The sequence below is a fragment of the Alternaria arbusti genome, assembly GCF_024043155.1.
Source record: "Alternaria arbusti strain BMP 1465 chromosome Unknown scaffold_16, whole genome shotgun sequence".
Taxonomy (NCBI): domain Eukaryota; kingdom Fungi; phylum Ascomycota; class Dothideomycetes; order Pleosporales; family Pleosporaceae; genus Alternaria; species Alternaria arbusti.
Window position 1 is genome coordinate 324,700 of NW_026249956.1, and position 19,605 is coordinate 344,304.

The 19,605-nt window shown below is 53.1% G+C and overlaps 5 protein-coding genes across 5 annotated transcripts; 4 read left to right on the forward strand and 1 right to left on the reverse strand.

Moving 5' to 3' along the window:
• Positions 1-2,543: 2,543 nt before the first annotated feature.
• On the forward strand, positions 2,544-4,392 carry J4E86_009240 (uncharacterized protein; the record flags this gene model as incomplete). Its single annotated transcript, XM_051449746.1, has 3 exons — positions 2,544-2,808; positions 2,859-3,642; positions 3,696-4,392. 3 exons carry the CDS (start codon positions 2,544-2,546, stop codon positions 4,390-4,392), a joined length of 1,746 nt encoding a protein of 581 aa, XP_051299083.1.
• Positions 4,393-5,061: 669 nt separating this feature from the next.
• On the forward strand, positions 5,062-6,891 carry J4E86_009241 (uncharacterized protein; the record flags this gene model as incomplete). Its single annotated transcript, XM_051449747.1, has 2 exons — positions 5,062-5,426; positions 5,484-6,891. The coding sequence occupies 2 exons, from the start codon at positions 5,062-5,064 to the stop codon at positions 6,889-6,891; spliced, it is 1,773 nt and encodes a 590-aa protein (XP_051299084.1).
• A 549-nt stretch (positions 6,892-7,440) lies between these two features.
• Positions 7,441-11,087, reverse strand: J4E86_009242 (uncharacterized protein; the record flags this gene model as incomplete). The annotated part of the gene is made up of 2 exons (XM_051449748.1): positions 7,441-10,821; positions 10,884-11,087. 2 exons carry the CDS (start codon positions 11,085-11,087, stop codon positions 7,441-7,443), a joined length of 3,585 nt encoding a protein of 1,194 aa, XP_051299085.1.
• Positions 11,088-11,680: 593 nt separating this feature from the next.
• J4E86_009243 (uncharacterized protein) lies at positions 11,681-13,473 on the forward strand (the record flags this gene model as incomplete). The annotated part of the gene is made up of 3 exons (XM_051449749.1): positions 11,681-12,941; positions 13,005-13,231; positions 13,441-13,473. The coding sequence occupies 3 exons, from the start codon at positions 11,681-11,683 to the stop codon at positions 13,471-13,473; spliced, it is 1,521 nt and encodes a 506-aa protein (XP_051299086.1).
• A 436-nt stretch (positions 13,474-13,909) lies between these two features.
• Positions 13,910-18,844, forward strand: J4E86_009244 (uncharacterized protein; the record flags this gene model as incomplete). The annotated part of the gene is made up of 1 exon (XM_051449750.1): positions 13,910-18,844. One exon carries the CDS (start codon positions 13,910-13,912, stop codon positions 18,842-18,844), a length of 4,935 nt encoding a protein of 1,644 aa, XP_051299087.1.
• Positions 18,845-19,605: the final 761 nt, after the last annotated feature.

The window sequence follows — 19,605 nt, forward strand, 5'->3', positions numbered from 1 at the left end:
AGCTTGCGTATCGCGGTATGTCGTTGGAAGGTGACATTGTCATGGGCCACAGAAAAACCGGGCCGCGCGTTCCACAGCTCCGTGTCGGATGATATCCTAAAGTCGTGTCTTAAGGTAGTGCGACATCAAAGCAAAGCAAAACTTGGTCAAGATGTGTAATACTGCAGATGTAAAGATTACCCTGCATAAACACGAACGTGAGATAAAGCTCAAGCGTTCTCGAAGCTGCACGATTATGCAACTTCGAGATGTTGTAATGCCTGTGGTCGTGCAAATTGTGATAAGCTCAGTGCACATGACGCGGTGTTTCGTTCCAAACTTAGCCTTGGAACTCATCGGAACCTGGTTGTTGGGTACATGACGCGCAGGAATTACTGCAAACTCGAAGATGCTGAGCAGCGGTTCTCTTCAAGTCAGCATCGTGTGACGATATTCGTCATCTCCGCCGCCGCACTATTCACTGGGTTGGCAATATTCTGGTTGGGGTTCTGGTATATTTTTGCATTTGGGCCCGTAGACCCAACCGACTCGTGTGGCTGACTTCGACCAGGAGCTCGTTGCCTAGGTGCATCTCCATGTTGCCCTGAGAAGGTGGCGATTCGATCGTGGTATCTGCGTCTATGCAGACGAAACATCTGGAGTTTGCGCGTCGAGTGAGAACCAGCCGATCCGGATGAGGTGTGTTCTGCGAGGCCGCTGTGCGCCGCGAACTTGGCACAGAGCTCAAGCCATATCATTCGACGCAAGTGAGCATGTTGGGGTCGTCTTTGATGAGTAAATCGGCATATCGGCAACCGCTATGTGATAGAACGATGTTCGTAGCGGCACCGGCCTAAAGAGTTACGGAGACAGCTGTAGTAAGTCGGTACCTGGCTAGTACGAGTACACACTAGCCGGGAACTGCTGGTAAAACAGCGGGTGAGCTACTTGCGCGATCCCTAGTGGAAACACCATCATTGCTACAAATAGTACACTGATCTATCGTTTCAAGGAGTGATGTCGCAAACATAATGACTTCATGCTTGTCCTGAGAAGCACGGAGCGAAAGCGATCTTACTTTGCTTCGAGACAGGTGTTTCTGTCATACACGCCACCGTCAAGATATGCAGACTTCGGCGCGGAGGAGGTCGCGGTCGCCGACGAAGGCTTTTGCGCCTGGGCGTGGGTGAGACAATAGGCTCAGGGTCCAATGCAGGGCAACATGACGTGACTGAGCAAGAGCGATGAGAAGCCTCCATGCGAAGTTGGAGGGAAGGCAGAGAATCTCAGGCGCGCCGGACTTGCAACGTCGGCTCTCCTCACTTAGATAACATCCAGGGTTGACGCTTTTGGGAAGAGGACGCGAAGCGAGCAGGGGCTTTAGGCTGATGGTCGCAAATGGGGCGATCCGCACGACTGCCGGACGATCATTGGTTTTTGAGGCCTCTGAAAATAGATTAGCCCCATATGCAACAACACCATCAGCACCGATCATCATCCTGACACACGACAGCCAACTGTCACAATACTCGTGTTTCCAAGACGGCCGCATCCTTCGGATTCATCGCCGAGCTCGTCAGTTCAGCCCACCCAGCCAGCATCAGCTGTACCTCTTGCCATCTCCTAGGGATCCCCGGTGGCAACATTGCATGTGCAATTCTCGTAAAGGGTCACACGTGCAATGCAACCCGTATCTGCTTACTGAGTTCAGGCAGAACATCCTTAGAGTAACAGCTTTCTAGCCTTGACAAATTGTCTTCTTGCGACTATCTCCGGAACGTCTGACGAGTCAGTCACTTACCGGTGACCAGGACAGCAAGTTGCCCAGAACGATGCGGAAAAGAACATCGTCGATGTATAGCCTTCCAATACTGCGGCTATCAGCGATCGCCCTGCAGCTTTCCTCAGGATGTTCCTTATCAGCTTGGTCCTAAGCAAGCTAAACGAAAACGGTCGCGGAGGATTCACATACTATGCCTGCCTTGGCACTGATGCTGCATACTCAGCGCAGCCAGAAAACTCATGGTCCTTGCAGACCAGTGAGCTGGTCAAACAAGCGAGGCTACTTTTTGTAATCACAGGCGTCATGCTTGTTAGAGGACATGATCCACTCTCTCGGCTCTGACACGCAGCGTCCCGTAGCTGCGCACGGAATATCGGTACTCGAAACTATCCACAGGAGTAGGCTTACATGCTCAGGCAGTGACCCTCCTGCCATGGAACTTACAGGTGCTATATGTAGTGCCTCATGCACCCGCATCTCTTCTTAAGGCTGCACATCTTTCGTAACCCAACTTCTTGGTCCTCGTCACGCTGGGTGTGATTTCTTTTCCTACGGACCGTTTGCCATTATGGGGCTTCCTTCAATATTACTAGCGGTAGCTGTTCTTGGTGCATATGCAATCTACAGGTACTGGGATTCATCTCGTCGTCATAGAATACCGACAGGCCTAAAGCCTCTACCAGGACCCAAAGGTATGGATCTTATTTCTCCGTCACATCGCATAGGCGAAGGTCTACTGCTGGACCTTGATGATCATAGAAGTAACTTGACTAACCAATATATGATAGGCTACTTCATCCTCGGCTCAGTACCTGAGGTGCCTGAGAAGAACGGTTTCATCAAGTTCGCGGATTGGGGCAAGCAATATGGCCCGATCTATCAATGCGACCTGGCTGGTCATAACCATGTCTGGATATCTAGCGATCAGATTGCAAAGGACTTGCTTTCGAAGAAAGCGGCCATCTACTCCGATCGACCGCATATTCCCTCTTTGATCGACGACAACCGTTCAAGCGCGCAATATCTTCCGCTTCTCAGTCGAAATGGTAAGTCACATTCATAAACGCCTCATAAAACAGTGTCTAACGCTTTCCAGAGGGCCATACTCGTCAACGAAAGTTTGCGAACATCATCATGCGTGAATCGGAAAAGGCTGCGTTCCATCGATACCCTGAAATGGAATCAACACGCATGTTGACCGAGCTACTGGACGCACCTGATCAATACAACAACGTCCTTGAGTCGTTCATCTCTCGCGTCACCTGTCGACTGGCCTGGGGCCACAGCGAAGGTAGTGACGAGCTGAAGCAACGCGCACGCGAACTTCTCATTGGTGTCTCGCCCACTGGCTCTCTGAGCAACAAGCTTCCATTCCTCATGTCACTGCCGGACTGGCTCTCTCCACCCAAGGCTTGGGAGAGGCGACGCGCAACCACTGAGCGAACATGGTTCCAGACCATGCAAGAACAAGTCGTGAACGATGTGCAGTCTGGACAAGCAGCCCCATCTTGGATGAAAACCTTCCTGGATGGTCGTAGCAAATGGGGATTCAAATCCGATACCGAAGGCGCATATGCTGTTGGCATGCACGGTATCGCTGGAGCTCTTACTATCGCCGCTCCAATGCAGACGTTTTGTCTGGCTATGACACACTACCCACAGTTCTTGCCGATGTTACATGAGGAACTCGATCGTGTCTGTGGAGACCGGATGCCACGTTCAGAGGATAGACCCAATCTTCCTTTCTTGCGAGCCATCATTCGCGAGTGCATTCGATGGCGCCCACCAGTCCCCACTGGCATTCCCCACTATTTGATTCAGGATGATGAGTACAATGGCTATCACATTCCCAAGGGCAGTACCATTCATCCTTTGGAGTGGTAAGTTCACTTGTATCCTGATTGGTGTAAACTATTCTGACATGCTTCCTTAGGGCCATCTCCCGCGACCCTGATCTATACCCGGATCCAGAAACCTTCAACCCTCTTCGATGGATCAAACCAGAGTACCCCACCTATCAAGAACCTCTTTCTCAGTATCCAACTATAATCAACTCGACACAGTTCGGGTACGGCCGGAGGACTTGCACAGGGCAAGCTGTGGCAGATGAGGATCTACTGATTGGCATCGGCGCTATTGCGTGGTTGTTCGACATCAAGAAGTCATCAGGTGATCCCATCATCATGCCGGCCATGAGTCCCATGAGGGCGGAACATACGATTGGCATGAATGAGAAGGCCGCCACCTCGGATGAGGAGCTCAACACAAGTCTCAACACAACTGAGCCAACCATGACAGAAAAGATCCTTGCGAAGTTCACATACCCTGGATCTAAACCAACGAACGACGCAACACTAGAGAAATCAAAGCCCGCTGAGCTGACCAGTCAGCCTCTGGAATGGGGCGACATCACCAAAAAGCCCGAAGACCCCACGCTCGATTACTCCATCCTGCTCATCGCGAAGCCTATTCCCTTCAAATTTGATCTCAAGCCTCGCGACACGGTGCGAATAGACACGGTCCGCGACCTCTTCAGGGAAGGCGTCGAAAAAGGTGACTATCCCGAAGCGAGGGGATACTGGGGTGCAAACCAGGGACGTGATATGCCTTTGGGCTGGGCCAAAGTTTGAGACACGCTGTTCGTGATTTGCAAGCCCTGCAGATGCAGGCTTATTCACCCTTGTGCGGGGACCCGGTGCTGACCCTGCAGCGCCGATCATGGGTATATAAAGGCGGCAATAATGATTCGTTTGGAGGGATTTTGGCCTCCCAGGTGCGGTTGAGCTATAGTTTGCTCCCGCGTGGCTGGGGGGAAGGCGATGCTATCGCTGTCGCTACGTTGTTATGATCTGGACATCCTTTACCAGCTTTCCTTAGTATATACCACATGTCTCCTTTACTTAGAGCTTCAATACCCAATACGAAAAGTAATCTATAATGGCACGGCTTGCATGAGTTGGTCCATGGAGTAAGAAGACCCTCACTTGATAACTGACACATGTTGGCATACATCGGGCGAATGCGTAAAGCACGTTGCAGCTTACTCTAGACCTGGCTCTTTCGTCGCTGACCATCACGGCCTGGATGGCGTTGGGCTGAGTGCGGACACGTTCTGGGTGAGACGCTGCACACGTGATGAGACCAGTCTGCCGCCACACCCTCCAGCCACAGCTCTGACATCACGCATCTTCGGACCGAACGGCCGCAACGCGACATCGCCCTTCCACAAACAGCACACGACATCTCAATGCGCCCACGATAGCCCTGCTCAGCTCACCGCGAGCACCAATCGCGCAATCATGTTCGGCCTCCAATTCACCGCCACGCGCACGCAGATCGCATCGTACCTCTTCGGCGTGGCGCTCTTCAGCATAAGCTTCCTCGTCTTCCTCAATAGCTCTATTTCCTTTGTCATCACACAGCGTATCGGCCAGTCGCGCAATGTTGGTGATGCGGTCGGCACGCTGGGGTTCGTGGATGAGCTGGTTGCGCTTGTTGCGTGTCCAGCGTGGGGACTACTGAGCGACCGCGTGGGTGTGAGGAGTGTTGCGGTTATGGGATACAGTATTGTGGGTGTTGCGCTATGGGTCCTTGTACAGGCGCGGAATGTGTATCCGGAGCTGTTGCTTGCGAGGGTGCTGTTCAGTCTGGGTGGAAGTGCGACGTAAGTTTTGAGAAGTTGGGATGTTTGCACAGGCTATTGAGGCTGACATCTGAACAGCGCGACTATGGTGACGGCGATTTTGCCCTCGATGACTCTCGTCAAGGAAGTCAAACCTGATCCGCGATCGCCGACGCGTAGCCGTGGCAGGTCGCATGCGCCAGCCGCTTCGATATCGTCCGAACTCACGATTACGCCCGCGCGTTTCCGCTCCAACTCTCCGGAAGATCATACACAAGACATACCTGCGAAGAAGAGTTCGGGCGCATCTACGTCACAGCTTGCTGGTTTGGTGGGCATGTTCACAGGCTGCGGCGCTCTAGTCGCACTGTTCGTCTTCCTACCTCTGCCAACACAGTTTCAAAATGCCGGCGAGCGTCCCGCGACAGCTGTAGCAGACGCGTTCTATGTCGTAGGGGCCATCGCTTTTCTTGTGGCACTAGGCTGTTTCTTCGGCTTGCGCCAACTACCTGGTGAAGAAGCGAAAGGCTGGAAGCGCCTTACCAGCAGAGGCGACTACAAAGACGTAGACTCTCATCTCACGCGCGACGCCGTACTATCATACCCTGGTCTCTTCCTGGAAAGTGTGCGTCTCGGCTTCACCTCCCCAAACATCGGACTCGGCTACGTCGGAGGATTCGTCGCGCGCGCATCTTCAGTTGCTATATCGCTCTTCATCCCTCTCTTCACGAACCACTACTTTCTACAAACTGGTCGCTGCAAAGTTGATTCCAACATTCCCTCAGACATCAAAGTCGCATGTCCCGAAGCCTACAAACTTGCAGCGATGTTAACAGGCATCAGCCAGCTCATAGCACTCATGTCCGCACCTCTCTTCGGCTACCTTTCCGGTCGATTCCCACGATACAATATCCCCTTGCTAGTAGCAGCTGTATCTGGCATTGCAGGATACTCAGCCTTCGGATCGCTCACGAGCCCAGACTACAAGAGCGACGACGGCACTGGCGCGATCTTCTTCATCGTAGCTTTACTAGGCATCAGTCAGATCGGCGCTATCGTTTGCTCCCTCGCCCTCCTCGGCCGTGGCATCAACAACGACGAACATGGCTCCGCGACAGATCTCCACAACTCGGCTTCCGCATCCATTGGAACAACGTCGCATCCATCTGCAGGCGCCACACCACCACACAGCGCGCCCATCACCCCTCTGGACGAAAACGCTCCTTTGCTTCCAGAACACATACAATCTTCCCGCTCGGCCTCCGCGTCAAGGCGGACATCATCGCATAACCACATCAAAGGCTCGATAGCGGGCACGTACAGTCTGCTGGGTGGCTTTGGTATCTTGCTTCTGACTAAAGCGGGTGGTGCGTTATTCGATAGTACTGGACCTGGTGCGCCGTTCTACATGATGGCTGGGTTCAATGCGCTGCTTCTGGTGGTTACTGTGGGTGTCAGTGGGTTGCAGGGCGTGAGGAGGTGGAGGATGTCGGCGTCGGGAGCTTAGGGCTGGCGTGTGTGTTAGCATATGTATGGTATGTGTACGAAATGGGATGGTAACAAGGCGTTTGATGGGGTTTCACTGGCTGTTAGGTCGGATATGGACGAGGCGGGGAGTATATACCCTCCTGCAATGATATTGGTAATCCAACGATGACATGCATGGTTCTCAGCGATTGTATCACAAAGGAATGCTCCGTATGAATTTGACAGATTGCTCGCAACCTCATGGTCGCTAATTATAATTTCTCAAATTTCGCTAGTAATGCCTCAACGTCCCATGGCACCGTCTTCAGGTCTCTCTCTAACAAAACAAGAAGCCAGGATATCCAAACACACATATCATCCATCTATGCAAGCCATCCCGAACCATCTCCAATCCCCTCACTTCCCACCCCTCCACCCCATCTTCCCCAACACATCCCCCCAATCCAGCACATCAACCTTGCTCCTCGGCGCATCAGCCACACTCGGTCTACCGGCCAGACTCTGCGGCCACGGTTTCTTTGGATCGACCTAAAAGGAAACACACATACCTTAGCCCATTGTTCTTGTGTCACTTCTTAGCCTTGGGCGTGGAACTCACTTCAGTGCTGCCGGTCCATGAGGCGCTGCGTTGCATGGCGAAGACGAAGTCGCGGTATTTGTCGCCGGTGCTTGTGGTGGTGGGGGCTGGGTTGGTTGGATCGGTGGTGTTGGAGGGGGAGTTGTTGGAAGGCCGGCGTGGAGGCCGGGTTGTAGAGGGTACGCGTTTTGTTGGATTCGATGGGCGGGGTTGGGGTCGTGATGAAGATCCGGATGAGGGTGAACTGGGCCGGAGAGGGCTTTGGGCGTGAGGACGCGGGTTTGTGGGAAGGGATTGGCGTGGACGGGAGTGAGCGTTGTTGATGTGGTCATGTGTGGGTTTCTTGGGCTGGTTGAAGGAACCTGGCAATGACTTCCTTACTGGTTTTGGCTTCGGGACAGATTGGACTTCCTGTCTAGACTCGGCTGTTCTTGCAGGTGGACCACCGCTAAGCTCCTCCAGTGCCCTTTCCAGCGTCTTCGTGTTCTTGATAATGCCCTCTTTGTACAAGGTATCGCGGATGTCGTTCTTGTAGAAGCGATGGTATGGCTCCGGATCTTCTCCTTGACCAATACAGTCCATGGCGTACTGTCTGTAGTCTGTCCTGTTACGTATGATGAAGTCGTCCCACTGCCATTTTGGTACCATCTTGTCTTCCTGTTCCAGTTGATACATCTGCGTGCATTGATTTCGAAAGTGCTTCTCATCGCCATCATATTGTGGATAGGCGGATTTGAAGGACTGGAAGACGGTTTGAACATCATCCTGATCTACTTGCTTTGAAGATGCTGGTAGAGGTTGCATAGGTATCGGAACGGGACCACGAGGTCGATTATCACGGGAGCGGCCTTGTGACTGAGTATGTGTTGTGGGCGGCTGGGAAGCTGGGTTTGCAGCGGGCTTTACTTGTCTAGGACTCGGTTCGTCATATAGATCCTGATGCCGAGGGGACATGCTGGGCGATGGCTCCTTTTTCTCCACTTTGACAGCACCGTCAATATCCATTGCGTCTGAATCTTCCGTGGCAAATCTGCTCGTAGTCTCAGGTCGACTGTCAAAGCTGGTGCTAGAATTACGTTGCTCCCGCCATCTGCGTAGAGAATCGTCTCGTTCTTTGAGTAACGCAGCCACTGGGTCGATCGCAGACGGAGCCTCGTCTCCAAACCCGACAATCTTGATTTCGCGTCTCTTAGATTGTCGACGTTTGCTCTTGGTCGGCGAACTAATGAGCTTGCGCTTGGTGGATTGTGAAGCGAGGTGAGGTATTGCCGGTGATGACTGTACGCCACGGTTTTCCGGCGATAGATGCGTAGATTTGGTCGTTGCATGGGAGAAAGATGTGGACTTCGTCCCTTGATCTAGCCTGTGTTGCGATCGCTGTGCAGCAGCCGTCTCGCCATTGAGATCTTGTGCGTCTGGGATATGGTCTAGCATCTCTATGTCTCCAGCGTCATCGCCGTTGGGGCCTTGGGGTACACTGCTAGGCACCACAACTCCCTTGTGCTTGTCGCCTGAACTTTGCATAACCCCAAGCTCGGCAAGATCAGAGAGACTAGGCGTATCGTATGTACTATGGACTATCGATGTAGATGATTGTTGTTTTGGCTCGCCGCTTGAGCTTTGGGCGCCTGGGGCATTCTTGCCTTTTCCATACGGAGTTTCTTTGACCTGAACAACTACAGGCGACCGCAAGGGATCAGACTTTGGAGCCTTCCCGATTGCCGATGTCTCTGTTCTGTGTCGTGTAAGATCTTCGCCCAAGGCTTGTGGAACGGATTCTTCCATGTTCATCTCATCGTCAGAATCTGCGGGTGCAGCTGGAACGGGTGGCGAAGATGATGGACCAGTTGGCTCGTCGTCATCTGAAATCTCGACGAGAGAACGATTTTGTGACTGCTTGCTGGTGGGCATTGGCTGTGACGCAGAATCATGTTCTAAATGAGATGCGGGCTTCTCGATGCTTGAGTCAGGAGGAAGTTCTTGATGGACTCTTGCTGGACGTGGTGGAGGCTCCGGGGACGTGTCCCAGGTCATCTCGCTATCGGCATCACTGTCGTCTTGAGTAGTCACGGGCTCATCATCTTTTGTCCTCGCAGATCTATCGTTTTTGGTAAAGGCAGGTTCATCATCTTGCGTCTTTTGGGGCAGAGACTCGGGCGATGGATCGACAGTCTCTGCAGACGGATCTGGGTCCGATTCATCGTCAGTTTCAGCGCCAGCTCTCTCGTCAGCCATCCGATGACAAGCCATGAGTATTGATTGCGGCATGTTTCCAGCCTGGAAAGGCTGAACCCCGGGTTGAGGTTTTAGCCAACTGGTTTCCCTGCCCAGACAGTGCTGTTGGATTTTCGGTACCTTTAGCGTCTCGCTATTGAAGATCAAATCTGCCATCCAAGAGCACGGAGGCATTGTGTCATTGTTATCCTCGATCAGGCTTTGCTCAGTGGTTTGATCCTCGGTTCGAACGTCTTCGGCAGCTTTTGCAGGTTCGGGCGATACCTCGTGGACCCTTTTGACCCTCTTTCTCCCATGGTTGGACACAGACGATGCGGGACCTTCGTTCCCAGCTTCTGGTACGAACATTGACTGTCGTTGCAATGCATCTGGCGGTGGTTCGAGAGATTCATCTGCAGTTGGCGTATCGTCACTTTGCTGCTTACCGAAAGCTGACTGTACGAAACCGTTCGCAGAGGGCGCCCCGGGTTTGCGGGCGTTTGGATTGGATAATTTGCCGAGAAGACCTAGCAGTGACTGTTGTTTCTCGTAGTCGGTGTTAGCAGCACCTGGCCGTATCTCTTTTCGCTGGGTGTTACCGCCTAGGACTGGCTCGAGCCGGTTCACTCCTATGACCTGTGGCTCCTCGTTGCCTGCATGAGGACGGGATGGGAGAGGCAGTTGTGTTCCAAATGGCAGCTGAGTGCCCATCGTCTGTGATTGGAGCTCGTTGCCATGCGGCATGTTCCCATCTGAGCCCATGTTATCCGCCGTAGCGTCGTTAAGTGCTTCTACGTCCGTTTCCTCAGCACCAGATGCCAAGCATCGGCGGTCCTCTTGCTCGCGGATATGGCGCAGCTGCTCTAGCAAAACACCAGTCTGATCGCAAGCATGCAGTGGCCTCAGAATCTCTCGCGTCAGATTCCGTACCCGTTCGCGGTTATCGCCCAGCCAATCGATCCGATCTAGTATCAAGCGCAGTCTTTCGCTCGGCGGGCCGTACGGGGTGAGGCGGATAGTGAAAGTGCGGACGGCTACTGCGGTGCCGATGGACAGGTGCGATAGCGCGGGGAATGCCTGCAGGAAGTTCCGAGCGCAGTCAGGCGTGAATTGGGAGAGGATCTGGACTTGGCCGTCGGTAAGTGTAAGAGGCGCGACCTGGTAGAAGTGATGTTAGATGTAGCAGCGGCGATGGGCGCAGTATCACCTGCCTTGAGTACCAGCAGTGCGCTGTTGCGGTCAGAGTGGACGTAGTTGATGATATCCAGAGACGAGCCGTTATCGTGGTACACGTCCCACTGCCTGTGCAATTGGGCTTTAACACCAGACCGCTTCTTCTCAAATGTGTCCTGGAGCCACTGGTTGCCTAGCAGCAGCTGGGACTCGAACGTTTCTTCAAGCCAGGCGCTGAGGCGGAGGGCCATGCAATGGGATGTCGCGGCGCCAGTGGGAGACGCGACGCGTTCTGGTCCCGGCGAGATGTGCGGGGAGGAGGAACAACAAGCCGTGTGGGGACTCGTGAAGAGAACATAATAGAGTCCTGTCCAACTGAGAATAGCAGCTGATGCTTCACTCGTCCAGCCAGGCGCGTTTGATCTTGGACCACCATTCACGGCGGCTGCATCTCGTGGCTGGAGGGCATGAATTCATGCCGAGGGACGTGGGGGCGGAACAGCGAGCGGAATTCCTTGGCGGCTGCGCGTCATGGCCCGCCGCGTTTCCTGCATGCCTAGCTAGCTGTATGCACCTCGTGATGCTCCAGGTGCCAGTGCCGTCGTAGCTGACTACTGTCGGCGCCTGGAATCTTCTTCCTCATTCCCATGAATCCGAAGCAACACACGTGTAACGAATCATCCGCCATCCTCGACTCCACCTCGCTGTCCGCCAGACTACCTAGGCATGATCCCACCTGAAGCCTGATGCTGTTCACCACAGGCCACTGTCGGACGCCGATCCGTCTGGACACACTCGATATTTCCTACTGCACCCGCAGACTGCAATTCTTTTGACGGCAGCCATGTCCAGAGACTCGCGGCGGGGCTCGCTGCAGCCGCCTTCGCTCTACCAAATGCATGCCCAGGCATCACGCTCCGACACGCTCACCACCTTCGACGACTTCACCGTGCCACCGGCCCCGAGCTCAGTTGGTGAGCCCAAGGGCATAGACTTGGTACAGGGTGGCTTCAGTGGGCTGTACAGTCGCCTGCGAGCTTCTGTAGGAGGCGTCAGAGAACAGTCACAAGATGGCAGGAGCGGGACTTCGCCGGCCTCCAAGTCAGCGGCTGTCACTCGAAGCCCAGGGAGGACTTCCGTGTCTTCACCCGTTGTCACCTCTAGGCCGTCGTCGCGCATGCAATCTCCAGCAACAGCCAACTTCCCTGACGCCCTGCCTCCCTCCCGCGACTCCAACATATCTAGTACTACGCTCTCCAGTAAGACGTCCATGAATGCGTCCAAGGCTTCCCTCGGTACTGCGCGGTCCCGGAACTCAATGACCCCGAGCGTCGACACAGGGCATACAGCAAAACACGACGAATCCTCGATTCTGAGCCCTATGGGCCCACACTCTAGGAGCCAAAGCACCTCCACCGTCGACTTACCAAGAAGCAACACGCCTAGAGATCCTGCGCTAGGAGCCCAAAGGCTAGATTCCCCGCGCTTCGCTCCAAACCGGGACAACGTTACTAGGAGACAGAAGGGCGACTTTGACCTGGCAGGTCAGGAAAGTGACGATACCGATGACGATGATATGGTGCTCGTGAAAGGCGAAGGTCAAGCGGGTGATAGCGCCACTTTCAAGGCCGGGTCAGACACCCCGCGCGAAAGTCTGAGCAGGGTCAGCTCCCGCGCCGACAGCCAGTATCAACCCACCCGCTCTGCGCCTAACAAGCCAAGGGAACAACCTGAGAAGTCCCCGGAGAGGATTCAACTCGGTCGCAACAACACCGCTAGCTCCCAAACTACCATACACGCACCGGAGCCGCAGCGTCCCCCCATGCTCCATGTCGGTCCTTCACACCTCCCAGGCTACCGGCCTTCTAGGGCCTCTTCTTCTGACGGGTTGAGTTCTATTATCACAACTTCCACGATACGCACTCCTGCTGTTGCTCCTATCGAAGAGATTCAGCGACAAGCCCAGGCTGCGCCTGCGGTACACAACATGTCAAGAAGCACTTTCACTCAAATGCGAAGAAAGATCCTAGACCGCGAGTTCTGGATGCGAGACGAAAATGCTAAAGCTTGTTTCAGCTGCGGTGATGCTTTCACTACTTTCAGACGTAAGCATCACTGCCGTACATGTGGGCAAATCTTCGATTCCAAGTGCACGTCTATTGTGTCAGGTAAGATATTTGGACAGCAAAGCAACCTGAAGGTATGCAAACCATGTGAGGGTATCATATACGGCCATGACGATGACTCTTCCGACTACACTGATGATGGCGACCAAGCCTCTCTTTGCGACAACGGGGACAGGACTCAGTACTCGGACGACGACGAGGCTGATCATGTTGAGAGTGATCATACAAAGATCGGAACACCGACCATCAGCATCCCCATGTCTCGGAAGGTGGGCAGTGAAAAGAAACGCCGGTCACATGTCATAGAACTTGGTCCTCAAACTTTGACTCGTCCGAGCTCTTCGCGATCTCTGCGGTCTCTGGGCGGGAGACCCCGTTCGTCGAGCCACAAACGACACCCTTCCAAACACCAACACATGCGCAATGTCAAGCATGACGATCGCGCGCCCTTCCATCAGTATCACGATAACTCACGCAGTCAACCAAGCCTGTCGGCCTTCCACCACGATAACATAATCGACCCAGATCTTGCTCCCTTCATGTCGGACGAGGGCTCGAGCGAAGAAGATCACGCCAGCATCTTCGCGACGCTGAGAGAAGATCCTGCGGCTGGCGCGAATTTGGATCATGAAAGAGGTGGTTTAGGTGGTCTGTTGGCAGCCATGAGAAAAGGAAAGTCAAGGGCTGGTGATAGGAGTGTCATAGGCGCGGGCCATGCTCGAGATGCAGATAATATTAGCATCACAAGTCGCAACGGAAATCGACCATCTCGACGAAGGAATCTGAGCGTAAGCAGCATAACTCACCGAGCCTCCCCAAGGCGATCGAAAAGCAACACCCTGCTAAGACCTTATACCGGCTACGGCGGTAGCGGACCGGGAACACCACAACTCCAGCCGTCTCCTTCACCAACACCACCCGGAGGGAGAATCACCCGTAGCGCATCAATGCAGGGTATGACACCCAAGGTCGAACTCAACAAGGCCAGTCTAGATCATGCACGAAAGCTCCTGATACAGATGTTGAACGACGCTGGAGTACCGCACGCGTCCAGTTGGGAAAAGGCCTTGATCCCGATCTTACGACAGTGTACAGATGACGTCAATCCTGATGTAGATAGAGGAGATGACATCGACGTGAGGAACTACATCAAGTTGAAAAAGATCCCGGGTGGTAAGCCAAAGGACACCGCATACGTATCGGGAGTGGTATTTACCAAGAACGTTGCCCTGCGGAGTATGCCGCGCAATATACCCAACCCAAGAATCGCCATCATCACTTTCGCTATTGAGTATGCGCGACACCAAACACACTTCATGAGCCTTGAGCCCGTCATCGCTCAGGAGCGGGAATACCTTCGTAACCTCGTAAGTCGTATCGCAGCTCTCCAACCTCACGTCCTGCTCGTACAACGTAATGTGTCTGGCTTGGCACTCGAATTCCTGGAGAAAGAGGGAATTGCCGTAGTCTACAACGTCAAGCCTACAGTACTGAACGCTGTCGCGCGATGCACAAATTCGAAAATGATCTCATCCGTCGACAAGTTGGCCATAGACCCAACCCATCTTGGGTCTTGCGGCAGGTTTGATGTCAAGACCTACGTGCACAAGAATGCAAGGAAAACCTACATCTTTCTGTCTGGGTGCCAGAAAGAACTAGGCTGCACAATTGTTCTACGAGGTGCCGAGAGTCATAACCTGGTCAGGCTGAAACGCGTTACTGAGTTCATGACGTATGTCGTGTACAATCTTCGGCTCGAGACTTGCCTGATGCGCGACGAATTCATAGATACACCAACAGCATCCATTACTGGTACTCTCGCCTTGGACCGCCAAGATCAAGACGGCTCACGAACTCAAAGCGGTGGAGACGATACCGCTTCTCAGCCTACTAACGCGTTGCATGATGGGAACGACCTGCGATCTAGCGATGCTGCACCCTCTTACTATAGCGACATGGTCGAAAACCACCGAACAAAGATCCTTTCTTCTTCGCCATTCGTCAAATTCATGCAACCTTATCTGCTCGAACAGGCCCGCCAGTACGAAGCAAAGCTTGGCCATCTGAAGAAGCTAAAGAACCAGTACACTGCTGATGAAAGTGACGAAAAGCCCGGTGAAATTGGCCAGAAGTTCGAACTCGTACAGCCCGAGATGGTCCACACCGTGGTGGAGAAGGCTTCAAAGCAAGTTCGGGAATTCTTATCTGCAGTGCATGCATCAGAATACGACAAGGCATTGAATCAGTACCTGACACAGAAGCGACAGTGGGAGCAGTATCTCTCGGGTAACACGGATCTTTACGACCCGTTCAACCACCAGAAGATTGCCGTACTCTACAGTGTTGTCAATACTGTAACCTCAACTCCCTGCATTGGACCAGAAATCATCGCGCTTGGCTTTTACCAAGAACATGATTACGACGATGGCTTCACGCCAGACTGCACATTGGGCCAATACGTGGAGGACTTGTGCACTTCAGCCAGTGTTGCTTGTGAAGTGGGCAATTGCGACCGGAGAATGCTCGATCACTCTCGGCAATACGTGCATGGAGAAGGTCAGATGACGGTCATTGTCCAGAAGCACCCACCGAAGCTGAAAGGCATGTATCAAACCATTCTCATGTGGAGCTGTTGCCGAATATGTGGCCAGGAAACGCAAGCTTTTCCCATGTCGGAGTGGAGTTGGAGATACTCTTTCGCCAAATACCTAGAGTTGACTTTCTGGAGTACTAAACTGCATCCACGAGCGGGTATATGTCCCCATGACATTCACAAGGACCACGTTCGCTACTTCGGCTACAGCAATGTTGCTCTACGTATCCAGTATGACCCCGTACCGATGTACGAGGTCATCGCTCCCAAGCCGAATGTGACCTGGAAAGTGGATAGCGACCTAAGGTTGAAGAATAGCCAATATTCGATGATCGAGGAGAAGTTGGACTGCTTCATGGACTCGCTTCGCGCTCGTATCCAGGGGATACATGTCGAAGATGTCATTCCAGAGAAGGTGGATGTTTGCCGCAAGGAAGTTGAGATACTTTCAAAACGCGCGAACGAGGAACACGAGTGGCTGAAATCCAAACTCCAAGACAAGTACATGAACTCCAAATACTACGAGATCATCCCCATGAATCGCGCCATTCGCGCCATTCAGGAAAAGGCAATCGCCTGGGATGTGACTTTTCTGGAGTTTGAGCAGCAGTTCTTCCCGTCCGAGCGAGATATTAGGAGGTATGCGAACATGCAACTGAAGAGATTCTTGGAGCGGGATGAGTCTACGAGCTCTTTGGCATCTGTGGACGAGGGCGGGGAATCAGGTGCGGACGATTCGTACATCGATGAGAAGGATGAGTCGATTGCGTTATCGCCGAGGCCATCTAATCTGTCACCAGAAATGGCCCGCGACATGTTGAGCTCCGTTGTCAAAGAAGAGAGTTCGACTAGCGATCAGCCTGCGGATGGGGGAGAACAGACGTCTGGACCCACCACGCCCCCTCTGACCAAGCCTAGTTCAGATTTGCCAATCCAGACCCCGCGGGAGGCACTTGAGCGAGAAGACGTCCGTCACCTGGATCTTGCAGTGCCCTCCAACTATCCTGAGACACCTGCAGTCGGCAATGAAGAACTCACCAAGACACCAACTGTTGCTTCTGATCCTAACAAGTACGACGAAGGGTCGCCTACACCTACCAGTCTTCCGAGGGTAAATCCGATTGATAAGTCGCTTGCTGAAGCGATTGAGAACATGCCGAGTAGCCCATCACCATTACCGTCAGCTTCGAACATCACAGCTGAAAGCAAAATTCCGCGGCTGGTCGAGCCCGGTCGACGTGAGACACCGGCCCGGCCAACAGCACTTGTGAGAACACAATCTCAGCCTGGAAATATTGCTAAACACATCGGCCCTTTCCCAGGCTCATCTGTCTCCAACAATGGGCCCACTAGTCCGAAGCCGAACTCCAACGACTCTACAAAGGCTTTTGAGCGTATGACAGAGCGACTTGGGCTAGGGCTGTCTACCCCAAAGCAATCCAAGTCCTCATCTCGCATACCCCGATCTATACCTTACAAGAGCCAAAACAAGGTATCGAAGATTGCGCAGCATTTCGAACAGCTGTCACGAGAATTTCAGAACCAGCGTATGCGTGAGAGACGTAATGATCGAGCTAGGCAAGTGCGCGCGTTCCCACTTGCCTCCTCTAAACCGGTGGTCGAGGTGTACAAGAATGTTCATGACGCTGTACAAGAGAATGAGGATTCTGATGAAGATCTGCGTACTCCAACTCCTCCTCGGGCGAGTCTAGACAACAGTACACTTGGCGACAGCACCTTTACAGAGCACACAGGTGACACAACAGCATCTCAGTCACCGGTTGAGAGGCGACACCCTCATGATGAAATGGCCCAACTTCCCAGCTGCGATGAGTCACCCAAATCTCCAAGCCACTTTCCATCAGATCCCGAGAACGACATCAGTGATACGGAGACGACGCCAGAAGATATTCCTCTACCGGAGAGCCTCGCGGGCTCTCAACTTCTGAGTCTAAGTGACTCGCAGCTGGAAAACTCTCTTGAGCTCCCCAAACACGAGAAGAACACATTACTCAAGATTCTTACCAGTTTCTGGTCCGAGCGATCAGCAAGTGGATGGACACCGCTTGAGTATCCATTCTCACAGATCGAGCACGTCTGGGAGAACTCGGATATCATCATCCGGGAAGACGAACCCAGTTCCATTATTGCATTGGCGCTGTCGTGTCCAGATTATGTTGCCAAACGACAAACCTTCCGCGATTTTACTTCAAGTGATGGCGTTATGGAAACGTTTGAAGAGTCAGTCGAACGAAATCTGCTGCATGAAGAAAACCACAACATCCGCTACAGTTTCACCAATCGTGGGGTAAAGGCGCACTGCAAGATTTTCTACGCCCAATCTTTCGACGCACTCCGCCGCAAATGCGGTGTGGCAGAACGCTTCGTGGAGTCCCTCTCCCGCTGTTCGAAATGGGATTCCAAGGGCGGGAAGTCCAAGTCAATCTTTTTGAAGACCCTCGACGACCGTTTTGTCCTGAAGTCACTCTCTCCAGTCGAAGTTCAAGCATTCTTCAAGTTCGGCCCCAACTACTTTGCCTTTACGCACCAGAATCTCTTCAAATCGCTACCCAGCGTCATCGCTAAGATGTTTGGCCTTTTCCAAGTCCAGATCAAGACACCCACCGGTCGTGACTTTGACTGGTACATGCTTGTTATGGAGAACCTATTCTACGATCGCGAACCGAATCGCCGCTACGATCTCAAGGGCAGTATGCGCAATCGCAAGATCCAAGCCACTGGCGAACGAGATGAAGTTCTTCTAGACGAGAATCTTGTTGACATCATCTACTCTGAGACACCGATCTTCGTCCGTGAGCACACCAAGAAGTTGCTCAAAGCAAGTGTGTTCAACGATACGCTTTTCCTATCACAGAACAACGTTATGGACTACTCTCTCATGGCAGGCTTTGACGACACACAACGCGAGATCATCGTAGGCATTATCGACTGCATTCGCACCTACACCTGGGACAAGAAGCTAGAGAGTTGGATCAAGGATCGCGGCAAGAACAAGCCTACCATCACGTCGCCGCGTGATTACAGGAACAGATTCAGGATTGCGATGGAAAAGTATATCCTCCAAGCGCCCAATTGCTGGCACCAATTCAGTGGTAGGCTCGTTGGACAGAGCGTCGATGGACGAAGGGCGCTGGTTGAGGGCAGAAGCAGTATGGAGGCAGGGCACAAGAGGGGCGTCAGCGGTAGTAGTGCGGCAGGATCGAGTACGGTAATGGATATGGGACGCACATTGGCGTATGGTGATGGCCGTAATGCTCGCAGGACATGATTTGTGCTAAATTGATGACCATGATTCTGTTAGGTAGCATAGCGCGGGGGTATGGAATTCCAATCTGAATACGTCTAATGACCAGGCCTAATTTGACCATGCGCGCCCATGCAAAAAGACCGCATGTGCATACCACCAGAACAGCAGACTTTCGCTTCCACTAACTCTTCTTATCCCTCTGATCCCTCAACAACGCTCCAACAACGCCCTCCACACTCCCCATCTCCTCCTTGCTATTCCTCTCCACAACATCAGCCAACCCATTAAATACACCGGCAATCTCCCTAAACACACTCGCCTCACCCGCCGTCCCACCTTCTGTTCGAAAACACTCGCCAATTTGCACCATCTCCTCCACCCACCGATAAGCCTTCCCCGTACACCCCACCACACTCTTTTCCGCCTTCTGTCTCGCACCAGGATTATACACATCAAGATACTCACGCAGCGGATCCAACACACCCAGCGACTCCGCCGACGAGAAAGATTGCAGCGCCAACGCCGTAAAGCCCTTTGACAGCGCCGCAAAACAGCATTTCAGCCCCGACGCTGTCCCGATTTCCCCACCGAGATACCGCGTGTTAAGTATTTCAGCTAGGTGCGCCCCGGAAACGGGTGCGGAGTCCAGAGGATGCGGTCCCGATAGGGGGATACCGGGTCTTGTCCATGCAGTTTGATCTGTCTGTGATGGCGGCGCTGGCGGGCCACCGATGATGCCCCCGTCTACAAACACAACACCCTTCTCATTCTGCTCGAACAAT